At 41.5% G+C, this 17,438-nt stretch overlaps 1 protein-coding gene across 2 annotated transcripts in view; it reads left to right on the top strand.

Annotated features, from left to right (window-relative positions):
- The window catches only part of TENM1 (teneurin transmembrane protein 1), an 882,499-nt gene that overhangs the window by 734,438 nt on the left and 130,623 nt on the right, over window positions 1-17,438 (top strand). For both annotated transcript variants that reach the window (XM_043896987.1, XM_043896986.1), the window contains one exon: window positions 14,205-14,348. In XM_043896987.1, coding sequence (XP_043752922.1) covers window positions 14,205-14,348 — 144 coding nt within the window. The remainder of the gene's footprint in view (window positions 1-14,204; window positions 14,349-17,438) is intronic.

Raw genomic sequence — 17,438 nt, 5'->3', positions numbered from 1 at the left:
TTTTTTAGAATGCAGGGACAATGCAATGCTTCAGATTTCCTCAGTTAGTGGAGAATTATTGTAAAGGCATAGGGGAAAGTAAAGAAAGAACCAGAAAAAGCATCAGCAGCCTGAAAGGCAAACTTCATCAAATTGCAGGCTTGCTCTGGATACACTGCAGTCCTAGAAGGTCAGCATCTGCTCTATCAAATGAGCAACAACTCCTGTCTCCCTGCAGCAAGAGTCCACTGCTTCCCACCATGGTGACCCAGCCATGCTGATGACGGAGCTCATTGCTTCTCCTGTGGTACTAACTACCCTCTTTTTCTCTGGGCTCTTGCCAACTCCACTATCTGGTTTCTTGCTCTGTATTTTTCATTAGATCCCTCTTAGAATTTCAGGTTTCATCAGCCAGTCTCTACCATTAGGCTAACTACCAGCGAGGTCATTGACCCGCCTGTGGAGTCCTGCTCAGTCTCTAGTCCAGTGACTGTACTGGTGAAGAAAATTCTGGAGCCAGACTCCCTCCCTGGATTCAAATCATCCTTCTCTACTTACTAGCTATGCAACATTGGGTAAATTAATCTCCAAATGCAGTTTCTCCATATATTAAATGGATATTATAAAGAGAATGTTACTCCCAAGTTATTATGATGTGAGGATTAAATGAGGTGAGTGAATGCTGGTTGCTGGTATGGTTTTGTCAGTTTTGCTATGGTCAGCATATTGGAATCACAAGGTATAAAGCATGGCACCTATGCAGGTGTCTGTTGCCTAAGCTTCTCTAATAAGGGGATTGCTATGGGTTTAATAGGTAGGTGCTGTGTTAATTGGACTTCCCAGGTGGCACTTGTAGTAAAGAACCTGCCTGCCATTGCAGGAGATGTAAGAGACACAAGACACAAGTTTGATCCCTAGGTAAGGAAGATCCCCTGGAGGTTGGCATGGCAACCCACTCCAGTATTCTTGCCTGGGACCATGGCCAGAGGAGCCTGGTGAGCTACAGTCCATGGGGTCACAAAGAGTCAGACAACTGAAACAACTTTACATGCACACACTGTGTTAATTATTCTTTTGCCTTCCCCCCACACCCCTCCCCCCACACACACACAGGGTCTCTTCTCTGCCCTTCTCTGTGCTTTGAAAGACTGCCTTCTATGGATCACATTGTCTGGATTCCTTTACTCTCTGGCTTCCCTTTTGATTTGGTCAGTGGATGGCAGCATCAGGAGCCAGCAGGGTAGAAGGAGGAAAGTGGTCAGGGTATTTATCCTTCTCCCTGCTTCACTGCACTGCTGGCAGTGACTGCACTGGAAGATGGCAGCTCCCGTTGAGTAGCCCCTCCTCCAAATCCCCAAGCTCTCTCTGGATCACTCCCTCCCTTAACCCCTCTCTGCAAGCCCAGACAGCTTCCCAATGTTGCCCGTCCCTGGGTAGGTCATGATCCTTGTTAATTCCCTTCACCCTGCTCACGCCTCTGTAAATAGTCCCTTCATTCAACTCTTTGAACACTTCTGAGTGTGATATCTGACTCCAGCTGGGACCCTGGCTGATGCATACTCAAAGCCTCATATTCCCCTCTCTAGGTTATGATCCTAAAGCCTTTTGTTCACCTCTTGCATGCGTGCTAAGTTGTTTCAGTCATGTCTGACTCTTTGTGACCCTATGGACTGTAGCCCACCAGACTCCTTGTCCATGAGATTCTCCAGGTGAGAGTACTGGAGTGGGCTGCCATGCCCTCCTCCAGGGGATCTTTCCGACCCCGGGACTGAACCTGGGTCTCCCACATTGGCAGGCAGATTCTTTACCACTAGTGCCACCTGAGAAGCCCCTTTGCTTCACTAGAATAATCGTATTCCTCTAACTCTCCTCCATAGGGCTTTGTTTTCCAATTCTTTATGACTTTTCTCAAAACCCTTGCCAGGTTGTTAGATTTGAAGGGTTTTGTTTTGTTTTGTTTTGTTTTACTTTTTTCTTAGGTTATAACACAGCAATTTACCCAGTGCTCTGATGAAGAGCTGCACAAGACAGTATCTAGCAGAAATTCCTTGCTAGGGTTCACGTAAATGCAGCTCAGCCTGACTTTTTAAAAAAGTAACAGCTTTATTGACATATAATTCACATACCATAAAGTTTACTCATTTAAAGCATGCAGTTCAGTGGGTTTTAGTATTATCACAAGTTTGTACAACCATCACCAACATCTAATTCCAGAATATTTTCAACGTCACATCACAAAGTAGCCCTAAACACATTAGCAGTCACTCTTCACTTCTCCCTCCCCTCCAGACCCTGGCAACCACCAGTCTGCTTTCTGTCTCTATGGATTTACCTATTCTGGATATTTCAAACAAACACAGTCATACGATATGTGGCCTTTTGTATCTGGCTTCTTTCAGTTGACAAGTTTCCAAAGTTCATCCATGTTATAACAGGTGTCAGTCCTTCATCCCTTTTTATGACTGAATAATATTCCATTGCATGGATATACCACATTTTGTTTGTCCATTCATCAACTGGTTGACATGTGGGTTGTTTCCACCTTTTGACTATTGTGAATAATGCTGCTATTAACATTTTTACACAAATATTGGTGTGAATACCTGTTTTCAATTCTTTTGGGAATATACCTAGGAGTAGAATTGTTAGGTCATATGGTAGTTCTGTTTGACTGGTTGAGGAACCATCAAATTGTTTTCCACAGTGACTGCACTGTTTTATCAACCTCACTTTATGCATAAAAATGTGTTGTACCCCTTCCTTTTAAATACTCCCAGTGTTGAAGATTCTAAAATTATCCTCCTTGTTATAGTTAAGCATTCTTAATGACTTGGTTTCTCATATATCCATGGATGCGGCTTCCCTGGTGGGTCAGACTCTAAAGAATCCCCCTGCAATCCAGAATACCCAGGTTCAATCCCTGGGTCAGGAAGATACCCTGGAGAAGGGAATGACTACCCACTCCAGTATTCTTGTCTGGGAAATCCCATGGACAGAGGGGCCCGGCAGGCTACAGTTCATGGGGTCATAGAGTTGGACACAACTGAGCATTGAATAAACAACTAAAGCACAAAGAGAAGCAGCAGTGTTCTAGTATTCACACCAGTGCTGAAGGAGTCATCCCTATTGTTTGCCTATGGATGTTGGTTTACTTCCTATTTCTACAATTATGTTTCTGGTTAAAACTTGCTCCAGAAAAAAAAAACAAAAACTTGCTCCAGCATTCTGACTACAAAAATGGCCTTAATTAAAATGCTGAAATATATATTGTTGGTTCCTTTTAAAAGCTAATAACAGTAATAAAAGCAAGAGACAATTGACCCACTCAGAAATATCCAAGGGAGAGGGAAAAATGTTCCTCATGGTGTTTTATGTGCACTTAAGGGACATATTTTTTTTAGAGTGGAGAAAGAAAACTGGCAAGGATCCCAAGGGAAACAGCCAAAATAATTTCAAGTGTGGTACCTAAGATGGAATATGGATTGTTTACCTTGTAGAAAAGGTTCCTGATAACTTAATCATGGTTAAAAGGATTTTATTTACTACCTCGTCTCCATTTCCATCTCCACGGAGACTAAGGGAATTTTCCTGACAGTAGTAAAGTATAAGGACAAGTGGTAGAATGAAGCTGGAGAATCAACTTCTCTGAAAATGGATTGTGAACACCTTAACAATATAACAGACAATAAATAGTTCAGGTGACAAATGGATAGAACAAAGGGATCAAGTATGTTACCATTGTGTCCATACCTTAATAGATACGATTGAATCTAAGCAAAGAAGAAAACACTTAGCTGTATTCCTGGCCATATCTTATCATCACTTAACTGATGTGAGAAGAAACAGAGTAAATTTTGCACCAGATATTAATAATGGTGCTATATATGACACTTCTCAGATTTGCTTCAATTTCAGAAGTCTTAGTATAATAGCCTTTTGGTAGGTGGAATAAAAGCCATCACCTCCCAAAGATGTAAATAAATTATGTTACATGGCAAAAGATAATTAAGGTTACAGATGGCATTAGAGTTGCCAAGCAGCTGACCTTGAGATGAAATAACTATCCTGGATTGTCCATGTTGATCCACTGTTATCACAGAGGTCCTTAAAAGTGGAAGAAGGAGGCAGAAGGGGAGGTCAAAGTTAGAGGGAAATATAACTATAGAAGGAATGCACAGCTAGATGCAGCCTTGCTGGCTTGGAGGATGAAAGAAGGGAGCCAAGGACCAAGAAATGTAGGTGGCCTCTAGAAGCTGGAAAAGGCAAGGAAATAGATTCTCCCCTAGAGACTTCGGAAGGAATTCATCCCACTGAGCCCTTGAATTTAGCTCAATGAGACCCCTTTCAGACTTCTGACCTCCTTATCTGTAAGATGATAAATCTGTCCCATTTGAAGCCTCTCAGTTTGTCTGGATATCTTACAACAGCACTAGGAAACAAACCTTGACCACTATTCTTACAGTCCCAGTTTCACCTGGGATTTTGATTAAAACTATGGCTTGAAAGGTCTCCCGCTCTTCTTCCTTCCCATGCCTGTTAAATGTGAACCTGTTCCCCCCAACCCCCATTTCTGGGTGATGGAGAAAGAAGTCAGATATAAACAAGCTGAGTCTGAAATGATGGTGAATACCTAAGTTGAAATGCCCACTAAGTGTGAAATGTAGGACTCTTTCCCATATGGTTCAGCTGTGGGAAATTGATGTGATCTCTAAGGGCTCAAGTGTCATAAAAGAAGAATAGATTGTTCAGAGACAGGCAAAAGGAGAAAAGGAGAACCTGAGATCCTAAGGTATCCCACCAGTTTTTATAATGAAACAGATTTTGCAATGAGAGGGATAATACCAGAGTGAATAAATTACCAACGGAGGCTGTGTGAACTAATTCCTTGGAGAAGTATCAATGGCAGCTGATAAGATTGATTAATCCAAGCACAATATTGATCAAGTGGAAGAAGAGGAAAATCACCCCCAGGGTTGCAGTACAAAAACCACAATCACTAGTTCATCCAGCTTAAAGATTTTGTTGTCTGATACACAGACAAGACTCCCCTGCTAAAAACTCCATGTGAGCATTTGAAATAATTTGGCCTTAGTACTTTATTCTCTGGCTCTAAAAAGGTATGATGTCTGAAAATCATTGTATATTATTTCGTTTCTTTCCCAACTCTGCTCCTTGCAAAACAGTGTTAAAAAGAATCATTATTTTTAAGTTCACAGTGCTGTTAAAATTCTAGAGACAGCTTATTTAATGTGACAAACTGGCTTGTTCAGGGGCTCTGATCTGCATCCATTATATAAATTTTGTCAAAATAATTCCCTCTGTCCGCCTGTGTCTGCATACATTATCAATATATAATAATGCATTCTGCCTGGTCTTCATTTTAATTAAATTAAATTGCAGGGGTTAGGAGTCCTGGAAGTTCAGGAAATCAGCCATCCACCTTTAGTAGCATTGCTATAAACAATTCTACTTTTCTTCAAGGTTATTGGCAACAACAATTGCGTAATTATTTAGTACAGTAGTTTGGCAAGAAAGAGTGGTGTTTCAGGAAGAACTAGACTTCCTAAAGGTTCATGACACAAAGAGTCTGTCTAAATTGTGTTAGAAGAAACAAAGGAACATTAATGGTAATAGGTGCTAAGCTACGGTTGCTTTGTGCACACAAAACATCCCTGAGAACGATGCTTTAGTGCTCATAAATTTCCCTTCAGTAAAGCCTAAGCAGGCTGGGCAGCCACAAAAATAGCATCCACTGAATATTTTAATAGTAAATGGGTAATGCTTTACAATTTGCAAAGTACTTTCACATACATTTTCTCATTTTAATCCTTAGAACATTCCTGCCTGGTAGGCATGGCACGATGAATGTGATCTTCATTTTACAGAGCGGAAAAACGAGGTTCAGAAAGAGCAAGTGACTTGCCAAAAGACCTTTTCCAAGCAGGGATTCAAACTTGGGTCTCACAGTCCTGAGTTCTGTATGCCTTTCACTGCTGCCTGTCTTCACTAAAGGGACCAACCCGCCTTACCCAGTTCAACGCCCCAGTGACTTTCTGTCAAAGAAGCTAGCAGAGATAATAATCTTTCATCATTTCTCCCCACTTATGAATTTGTAATCATTAACTGAGAGCAGGGCTGTTTTATCCATTCAGCTTTTCAGTTGCAGCACCAAGGATATGAGTTTTTCAAGGGCCTACAAAAATCTTTGCAACCTGAAAAATAAATTTATTGGCACCAAAATGTGCAAAGAAAACCAGAAAATCAACATTAATAAGTTGTTTAAATAAATGTCTGCTAAATGGAGCATTATGTCAGCTTGTCAACTCCAAGTCAATTTTCACATTTAAATATGAAATGTGTTTTATGTTAGATATGAGTTGTGGGTTGTATATATTTTAATATATCTGATGAAATGTGAGATATGCCCTCCAAAGAGTACCTAGAGCTTACTAGGGTCTTTAAATGACCCTAGTAAGTATTAATTGATACTCCAGTAAGCACGTGGTCTGTGTCCATTTCAAACTGCTGGTCACACTCAGTAGTAGATTACAAAATCCATTTCGTGAGTCAGCCAGTATTTTTTTAGTGGAATAAAATAGAATGGAATGGAATAGAACATAAGTGAATAGAATAGAGTAGAAAATATCAATGTAAAACTATTAAGAGAGCACTGTTTCAGAAAACTTTGTTTCACTTATACCTGTCCGTATATGCATGTATCTTTCCAAGTGTGTGTTGGGTCACAATTAAATGACTTTCAAGCATGAGAATTTGAAAGCCATTGGTAAGGTAATATAGCCAAGAGATAGAGAAGTGAAAATGATTTGCCAAACCATAAGATTTATTTTTTTAAGTCCATATTCATGACTATTCTGGCCTCCCAGTCCCCTCTTCCAGCCCATCTCAGGGCATTACAACCATATCTCTTTAAGATTAGGTGACCATATATATAATTTATCATTCAATCCAAGATACTCTTGAGAGTGAAAAGGGATGCTGTTAACAATAGCATAACTGGACACTGTTTTTGGCCAACCAGGATATATGGTACTTCTACTTCAAGGTTATCTCTAGTTTCCAATCCTTATATCTTAAATTCAGGGCAAATAAAAGCTTATCTATTTAAAGGACTTCTGAATCATGGGTCTTTCCCTTAATCACATAGCATGATCCAGTATAGAGGTAAAAGCACTTGCTAAGTGAGTAACTGGGTTTGAGCTCTGGCTCTGCCATCTGCTACTTAGTCAGATGACCTTGGACTAGTCACTTCACCTCTCTGGGTCTATTGTCTCATCTATCAAATTGAAATAAATATGTCTTCCTCGTGAGTTTTTGTGAGTCTTCAAATTAGGTCATATACACAAAAATGTGTTTAACTGTTCAGTGTTATGCAAATGTGAGATGATATTATTTTAAGGAGGCCACGAGTGAAAGTTCCAAAAGGTAGGTAACCCTTCAGGGTATGGGCTCTCTGACATGATGAATGATCACTGTATCTGCAGCGCTTGGCAAATCACCTGCCTGGCACATAGACCTGCTCTGTGTAGGTCTGCTGACTCATTAAATAACCAGCCCCTTTAGAATAACCAGTCCATTTTCAAGGCGAATTTATTTCCTAAACCCCCTCCCAAAGAAAAATGCCTAAATACTGCTAGAAGATAGGAATCTTTTTTTTCTCTTGTCCTGGGCAAGGGGTGAGGTAGTGGGGAAGGGGAAGGGGAAGGGTTGCTCTTCATTTGGTTTTGATGCACTAGCCAGACCACAGCTACCCTGACCTGCTTTCAGTCTTGCGGAGATACAAAGCCTCACCGTCTTGCCCATATGCCACTCCCTGCCTAGAATGTTCTTCCCTGTGCTTCATGCGATAAAGCCCTTCCATACGAAGAGGCTTTCCCTTGCCTTCCCATTCCAACTTAAACTTTTGTTGCACTGGCTCATAGTACCCTGCACTTCCATACAAGTTATCACAATGTGTGTGTGTGTGTGTGTGTGTGTGTTATTTCATATTTGTTCCTCTCACTGGATTGTAAGCAATGTGAGCTCTGCTGGGGTGGGGGAGGTGTTATCTTGTTCTGTCTTGTTCATTCTCACATCCCCAGGGCCTGACGACAGGAAAGTGAAAGCGTTAGTCGCTCAGTAGTATCCCACTCTTTTGCGACCCCATGGACTGTAGTGCACCAGACTCCTCTGTCCGTGGGATTTCCCCACGCTAGAATAATGGAGTGGGTTGCCATTCTCTTCTTCACTGGATCTTTCTGACCCAGGGCTCGAACCTGGGTGTCCCACATTGCAGGCCGATTCTTTACCCTCTGAGCCACTAGGGAAGTCCTGACAACAGGAGGTACTCATCAAATATCGCATATTTGTTGAATGACTGAACAAACAAATGCATAAGGACAGAGGCTAAGGTAGGACCCTTAGCCTGACCTATTTAATGGAATGGTGGGCCCACCAAGGGAGAGGAGAGTAGTGCCCAGGTCTACAAAGGCATTCAAAAATGTGCCTGTGAGCTAGTACATCACGTTGCCTCCTGTGGCACACAGGTCACCCAGTTCCAGGTTCGCTTTTTTGCAGCTAGGCTTGGAAAAGGCAGTCAGAAAAAAAAAATTCATAAGATAAGATGTCACTGTACATGACCTCTTGGCCTAAGTGTTGTGTGGCTGCCTCACTCCTGGATTCTTTTTACTTTTTCTACCTGTTCTTTCTCTTCATTCAACTACTATGTCACTTTTAGCACTAGCACATTTAAACTGGTAAGATATAGATCCTAAGTAAAATATTACCAAATCAAATCCAATGACTCATTAAAAAGATAGTACATCATAACCAAGTACTGTAGAGTGTGTTTTAGGACCTCAAAGATGGTTCAATGTTAGGAAATATATTGCTCTAATTTATCACCTCAATAGATTAAGAGAGAAAACTATGTGAATATCTCCGTAAGTGCTGAAAAGGCACTTGGTAAAAATTCATCACCTGGTTCTGACACTCTTAGTAAGCCAGGAATAATAGATAAACAAAGCATTTCAGGTCACTGGGCAGTGGGTCAAATCGGGGAGCCTCTGGGGTCATCTTATCCTTTGAGAAATCACTAGAGAATAGGGAAAAGTAGAAGTCATGCTGGGAGCAGGTACCGGATCTCAGTAGATAGCATTTTATCTGTATAGTCTTTGTCTCCTGTGGCTGTGGCCTTCACTTGGTTTGTTAGGTCTCTTATCTTTTATTGTTGTGGTTTTACATGAATCTACTGTTTTAAAAGAATGGGATATATTTCTGGTCCTATTTAATGATTTCTTTCAGATAAGAAGGTTTTGATCTCATTGTTAGTTACCTTTTAAATGTGATGACATTATTTTTATATATTCCTTGAGTTCATGAAGGAAACATAAATTTCTCACACCATCAGACTACTTTTAATTATATATTGCCTTCATAAATGCAACCATTATGAATTCTGAAGCCTTAGCCCGAAGCTGTTGAAAATCATCTGCTTAATCTTGTCATATTTTGCACATCAGCTTCATTGCATGGCATCTTTACCTTGGCTATTTAATGTCAATCTCCCATCCCAGCCCTTATAGGTGAAGGTCACCGTCACTAAATTGGGTGTCAGGGGCACTGTGGCCCTCCACCTTCTTGTAGTCCCCGCATTATACTAATGCTGCTGCTCTGATAAATAGAATGAGATTCAGTGACTATTTTTCTAATGTCAAATGGCTTTGGAGGAGCAAGCTGCAGTCTTTCTTTATAAGCCAGTAGAATAAAGTCTTCTTTAGAAGCCACTGTAATTATTTGCCAGATGACTAACAGTGAAGTCAGAGCTGCAAATCCTATGACCAGAGGACAGAGTTCTCTACAAAAGTAGCAAGTCCTGTCTTGACAGTCAGTGACTCTTGGTGGAGGAAAATTCCATTTTATATCCCATTTATATAAATCCCCAAAATTTATATCTCTGTGTTGAGGTAAGGGAGAGAATACAGGAAGACAGAAATCCAGACGGAATTAAGGGTATCACAAGAGAGGCGGTCATTAGGTTCAGAGAAAGTATTCAGCCATATGAATGGCTCTTTCTCAACTGCCTTCCCAATAAGTCCACTCCAGCATGGGACCACTATACCAGCCCCAGGGAAGTATAGTCCACCCTCCATCCCCACATATTTCCACTCACAGCCAAACTAGTCTATCCTCTAGAGGTCCTCTGAAATGTTGATGGACAATTATTCTTTCCTTCTTATTACACACTATTCTTCCTGACCCCCAGTCCGGAATGCCAGAGGCTGAATTCATGGCCTCCACCCAGCTGTGTTGATGATCAGATATGCTAGGCACCAGGCCGCCGGGGAGATGGTAGTGGGTCCAGTCTGCTTATTTCACTAAGACTCAGCTGTCACAGTACCAGGCAGAGTGTAGTGTCAGGGCTCAGCATTTTTTGGTGCCAGCCCTGAGTAGCCATTGTTTCCCCCATATTTCATTATATGAAAAAGAAAAGGCATGAAGTACATTACAGTCTGCTTTCATGAGAGGAAGCCTACTATTGGTTGCTACTGCATTTGCCAGTTCCTTGTGCATTTAGCGAGCAGCTCAACTCCATGGGGTGATTCATCTGCCTTCTCATACATGGATTGCAAGTTCCAGGATTCTGTTCAAGTGGGCTGCTGTCAGAAAGAAACCTTGCCTTGTTACTCTGAGCAAGGAGCCACATACAAAAATATCCCAACACACAGCCATTCTCATTAAAGTCAGTTGGAATTTTGGACAAGTCTTCAGTATAAATTATAACTTTATTAGCTCATAGAGCTTTCTCGAGAGAAAGTAAATCTAATAAAAATTAGAAGGAACTTATTAAGTGGCTGCCTTGTTGCTATTTGCTATGACAAGGGAGAAAAGTAATATAATTGTGGGGTGTGCAGCCAGTGCACTTTTTTGTTGTGGGCTAGAGAGCAATTCAGATACGAGGAGGTGAAGAGGATGTCTCATTACCATTGCGCTGAGGATACTTAATAGAAGCATTTCCTGCCACAGAGTTGGGAGGATCTTTAACTGTTACGGAGATGGGAAAATCAGGCTCCAAACCACCATCAGAGGTCACCAGGGCACACTACTTATTTGCAAAACTTGCACAATCACCTTCCGGAGAAGAGATTTTAGGGGCACACACCAGGCTTAAAATATACAAAAGGCAGATCCTGACAATGGTAGGGAAGGAGATGATGGCCTGGAGCTTGTAATTATTATTATGATTATTTGTTAATCAAGACTTTTCAGTGTTGGCAAGAGAAGCAGAAACCATGTTATTCTTCATACCAACATGGCCTGATTTTTCCAACGTGAGATATAAGGCTCTCTTTGACTTAGGGATTTGATTCCCCAACTTGAACTGATGAAATACAATCTTGAAAGAATCCACTTTAGAATCATAGAGTGAAATGCTAAAGGCGGACTTTATTGGTGGTCCAATGGTTAAGACTGCATACTCCCACTGCAGCAGGTGCGGGTTCAATCCCTGGTCGAGGAATTAAGATCCCACATGACATGTGGCGTGGCCAGAAGAAAAAGAATTGTCTAGTACAGCAGTCTTTGATATGATATCTTTATTTAGATTCAGGAGGTCAGTGAACCCCCTAGAATTATATACAAAATTTTGTGTACATGTGCATTTTTCTAGGAGAAAGATCCATAACTTTTATCACATTCATAACAAAAGGTTCCCTGATTCAAAAGGGTCTAAGAACCACCAATTCTAGTCCATCCTCTCCCCCGTCCTTTGTTACCGATGAAGAACAGAGATGGAGAATCATATGCCTGCGACCATACAGCTTGTTAATTGCAGACCCAAGAACTGAAGTGTTTTCTGACTCTTAGGCCTAAAATCAACTCTTTCCACTAGAGTTGTTTTAGCAAAGCACTGGGGCCATGATAAGATATTAAGGAGATTGTAGACAGCAATGATTTGTGCCACATGTGTTACCTGAACTAGATTACCTGTGAGATCCTTTGCATCGCTGAAATTCTGTTTCTATCCATCTTCATAGAGAACACCATTGACACAGATGATCCCAAACTAATTTCCTCTTAGAAATCATTTCCATTTTGTCATTAGTCTTTCCTGCTCCCCATTGATCTCCCTTGCTAATAGAGCTTGGTTAGGGCTAATACTGAAATGAGTTTGCATTCCAAGAGTCCTCACCAGCTGATGGCAGGGTAGAAGGGCATCCCCATCAGGACTAGCTACATAATTTGCAGGGCCCAGTGTTAAAGAAAAATACCCAGCCTTTTGTTTAAAATAGATTAAGGATTTCAAGACAGTGACAACAGAGTATTAAGCCAAGGATGGGGCTCTTCTTGGAGAAGGAAATGGCAACCCACTCCAGTATTCTTGCCTGGAGAATCCCATGGACGGAGGAGCCTGGTGGGCTACAGTCCACAGGGTCGCAAAGAGTCAGACATGACTGAGTGACTTAACTTTCCCTGTGTGACTGCACAGGTCACACACCCATGAAGATGGTCCTGATCCCTGTTAAAGCTTCGATGGAGCAGAGACAAAGAGAAGTCAGTCTGTGGTTTACAATGGCCACACATGACCCCCAAAGTTAGCGAGTGTGTATTCACAATCATAAGGAGTTGGCTTATCTGTGCTTGTGCTCGCACACACACATGCTTGCCTACTGTTGCTCAGCCATGTCCAACTCTTTTGTGACCACCAACTCCTCTGTCCGTGGGATTTTCCAGGCAAGAATACTGGAGTGGATTGCCATTTCCTTCTCCAGGAGATCTTCCCAGCTCATATATCAAAGCCACGTCTCTTGCAAGAATGAATCCTGCAGATTCTTTACCACTGAGCCACCTAGGAAGCCCTTGCGTACACACACACATGCACACGTATATCAGTTGGACTAAAATTGCCTCTTTTCACCTAATGTCAAAATCCAAAACTCGTCTGCTTGAATTTTTCCACCTAGAACGTATTGTGCTGGCATTGTTTTAGCACATATTTTCATTACCAGTTTTCATAACCGGATGACCAAAGAATAAGTGAGTTCTCCAGGGGCATCTGAAGAGTCAGGTAGAGTCAGGTACTCAAAAGCAATGGCAGACAACCAGCTAGGGATATTTTAAGCTGCCAGAAAGGGGGAAAGGAGCTTCAAAGTATGCAGTGTAATGAGCCGATAGTCTCAGGCTTAGAACATTATGAGGACACAAAGCATTTTAAACTCAAGAATCAGAACTCTGGGGTTCTAACAGGTAAGCAGGTTTGCCAACTGAGAAGATGGTTGGGTCTTGGTCTACTTGAATTCTGCATGTTTCAGTAAAGCAAAGACACCCAAGCTGGGCCATTCTGCACTTCCCATTTTAGCGGCATGCTGGGGTTCTCAGCTTAATGTACGACATCTGTGCTTCAGAAAGGTTGAAGCCAAATGTTGGGTGATGTCCTGTTGGTTAGAAACTAAAATCTAACATGAGCAAAGTGGAATTTACACTCACATGGCTTATAACACTCTAAGCAAACTCAGACTTCTCAGCAAACTAAAGGCCAGTTAGCATGGGAGAAAACATAAATGGGCGAATTGATTTTTGTTAGTCTCATGTGTAGTGAGGTATTGTATAAGCGACCCACTACCCCAATGCCCACTTCCTAAGTGTATTTTGCACTCCAGAGAGATCAGAAAAAACTTTCCCTGCACTTCTCCTACAAAGGTAAAGAAAGAAATGGTATCACCACAGCTTAAGACTTCAGAGGGCTTATTTCTTCCGTTTTACAACACAGCCTTTTACCCAAAAGCCCATACGGAAGCTCGATGTCCAAGACATACCTAATGATAGCCTCAGTGAGTCAGTCATTCATGTATGTATCCAGTATGCACTGACTGATCATTTTTGGATGCCCGGTGCTTCCAAAAGGTAGAAGGTAGTTGTTGTTGTTTAGTCACTAAATGGTATTTGTTTGACTCTTTGCGACCCCCATGGACTGTAGCCCACCAGGCTCCTCTGTCCGTGGGATTTCCCCAGGCAAGAATACTGGAATAGCTGGTCATTTTCTTTTATTTGTGGTCAAATTTCAACCCAAATCAGAATTCAATAGCAAATGTGGTATCCAGAGAATTACAAACTAGTGCCAAAAAAGAAGCAAGTCTTTTTTTTTTCATTTATTTTTATTAGTTGGAGGCTAATTACTAGAAGCAAGTCTTTTTAAATGTTCTAAAGCATTATTAACTCTTTGTTTGCAGTGTCTGTGGGATATGAATACGAAATGTGCCCAGACTTTATTCTCTGGGAGAAAAGGACAGTTATCTTGCAAGGTTTTGAGATGGATGCTTCTAACCTAGGAGGCTGGTCATTGAATAAGCATCATATTTTGAATCCTCAAAGTGGTAAGCACATTTTAAAATATTCATTAATACTGTTTTCCTAATGCTATATACACATATATATGTAATATTTACTGCAGAAAATTTGGAAAAGTACAAGGAAAAAATTATTTATAACTCCACCACCTAGAGATGACCATATTATATTTCTTTTCAAATGCAATCATCTGATTTCAAATTAATGCTAATCAAGTGAGACCTCTTCACAAAGTTAAATGAAACTGGGTTTTCAGAATCATCTATCATTACTGCTCTAGCCCAAATGATTAACCAGTTTATCCAACCTTGTAGCCAACTTTTAAAAATTGGAATATAACCAGTTTATCCAACCTTGTAGCCAACTTTTAACAATTGGAATAATAATTGCCGTATTTCATGTGATCTAAGGCATCACTGATTCTAAGTATGTGTGTGTTTAGTCGCTCAGTCATGTCTGACTCTTGTGACCCCATAGACTGTAGCCTGCCAGGCTCCTCTGTCCATGGAATTCTCCAGGCAAGAATACTGGAGTGGATTGCCATTTCCTTCTCCAGGGAATCTTAGTCGCTCAGTCATGTCTGACTCTTGTGACCCCATAGACTGTAGCCTGCCAGTCTCCTCTGTCCATGGAATTCTCCAGGCAAGAATACTGGAGTGGATTGCCATTTCCTTCTCCAGGGGATCTTCCCGACCCAGGAATCGAACCCGAGTCTCCTGCATTGCAGACAGACTCTTTACTGACTGAGCTACAAGGAAAGCCCATGATTATAAGTATACCATTATTTTATGGAAAATACTGCCAGTTAAACAATAACACACACTGTTTGCAAGATACATGCTTACTCCAGAGATGTTGAAATGGGAAGCATCTTCGAATTAATGAATCATATGTGTCATACAGTTTTCAACGGGCTTTAGTGAACTCTGTCCCATTTTAAACCCAACAACCCTGCAGTGTGGCCTTCACCTCACTGAAAGGTCAGGAATCCAAGGCTGAGTCACATGACTTTCCCCCAGGGCTCACAGTAAGTGGCCAGAGCCATGTAATCTCTCTACACCAGTTTTTTTTAATCCATATAAATGTCAGTATATGCGGTAAGAAGCAAGGTATAGAGTAAAGGTATAGCAATGGGTAGTAGTGAAAAAGAGGTAGGAGGGACACAGGGAAGACGAGAAAGAATCTGGGGAAAGAGTACAGCTCCACACTTCACTTAGTCTTAAGCCTCCTGAGTCCTGGACTTAGGAAAAGCAGGTCAAGCAGTGAAAATCCATACGTGCTCATCTTCCGTCTTTGTCTTCTTTGGACCACTCTTCCTGCTGTCACTGTCGCCTAGTTTGTAATTTCGATGTTACATCAGAAGAGACCCCAGGAGGCCCTTAGCCCATGCTTCTCTCAGACAAACTGATTTTGCTCCCCTGGTTATAAAGGCTTCATCCAAGTTCCTTCACCTCCTTTTGTTGGGAAACCTATCATTGGTGTTTCCACCCAGCATCATTTGAACATCTGCTGGTAAGTTTTCATTGTGAACTCATATCCCTTTTCATCTAAAGAGGCAGATTCTGAGCAGCCTTTAGTAGGATGTTGTCTTGGGGTTATTTCTCCAGGACTGGGGATGTGAACGTACTGAGACAACTATATCCTTCCATCCTTGTATCCATCTGACCTTTGTGAAACAACTGGCTAAGGCAGGGTTCTCTTGTAAGGCCATGAACTGACCAAGGCTAAGAGATCCATTTTATAACCACATCTCTGGTCTTATTCATGTGCACTGTAGTTGAATCAGCCAAGCTGACCAGCCCCACAGGCTGGGAAATTTTGATCACCCAAGCTAACCAGGTTTGCTTCAACCATAGCCTAAGACCGCTTACCAGAGTTCCAGTGTAGGACCCCGGAAGGTGAAGGAGTCTGCTGCCATATGCCCCCCATTACATGTCCTTCCCCACTTTCAAGGAAGACTCTGAATTCCCCTTCCAACTGTTTGTTTAAGAGCAAAGATTTAGGCACAGATATAAAATGTCAACCCTTTTTCAGTTGTCAAAAGGAGAATCACAGTTTCAAAAGTATAAAAATAAAAGGGCAGATGCCAGTTATTAAATTATTAGGTTTTTTGTTTTGATTTGAAAGAGTTTGACATTTTAAGCAGCCGTTTCTTTTCCACTCACTTTTATTGGCTGGTATGGATTGTCTCTTTCAAATGCCTGTCATTGACATTAAACACAAAGTGGGAATGACCTCAATCGAGCCAGTCCCCAGCTGTGTGCTCCCCGTCCTATATTCTCTTACCATTTGCTTCACCCAGGCTGAAAAATTCAGAACAGATGGAAGCCATTCAGAAAGTTGGCTTTGGGGGCCCCCCTGATTTCCACAAATGTGTTCTTTCCACCTCTAATTCACTGGTAATTCATGTTTAGGGTAATAGGTATCAAGTTACTTCTGAGAATCTTTTTCACAGCTTTATTGAAGTATAATTTATACACCATAAAATTCACCCATTTTAAGTGTACACTTCAATAATTTTTAGTAAAGTGTGGAGTTCTGCAACCGTCACCACGACAGAGTTTTAGAATATTTTTATCACTCCAAAAGATCCCTGGTACTCACTCCAGCCCTACTAAATCTACTTTCTGTCTGTTTCTGAGAATTTTATCCTGAGGAAGAAACCTTACTTAAGACAGACTTATTTAAAGGAAGATTTGTTCATTTTATCCAGGGCTCCCCAACCTCCAGGATCTAATGCCTGATAATCTGAGGTGGAGCTGGTGTCATAATAATAGAAATAATGTTGCACAATACATGTAATGCGCTTGAATCATCCTGAAACCATTCCCCCTGTCCCCCTAGTCCTTGGAAAAATTGTCATCCGTGAAACCGGTCCCTGGTGCCGAAAAGGGTGACTTGATATTATCTTTATCAACACATTTGTAGGCACACAGTACAGTATGCCTACACACACATAGGACAGGTCGTGCCTGCCAGGAAACAGGGCTGAAGCCAGCACCGCCACTGCCTTTCAGCCTGCCGTTGGACACCAACACCTCTCTTGGGACATTTTGGGAATCTAAATCCTACCCACAAAGGCAGTTTTAGAAGCAGGAATGATGAGTGTGAAGGAG

The sequence above is a fragment of the Cervus elaphus genome, chromosome X (genome assembly GCF_910594005.1).
Source record: "Cervus elaphus chromosome X, mCerEla1.1, whole genome shotgun sequence".
NCBI classification, from domain to species: domain Eukaryota; kingdom Metazoa; phylum Chordata; class Mammalia; order Artiodactyla; family Cervidae; genus Cervus; species Cervus elaphus.
Note: the sequence above shows the minus strand (reverse complement) of the source record. Positions and strands in the feature narration are given on the sequence as shown.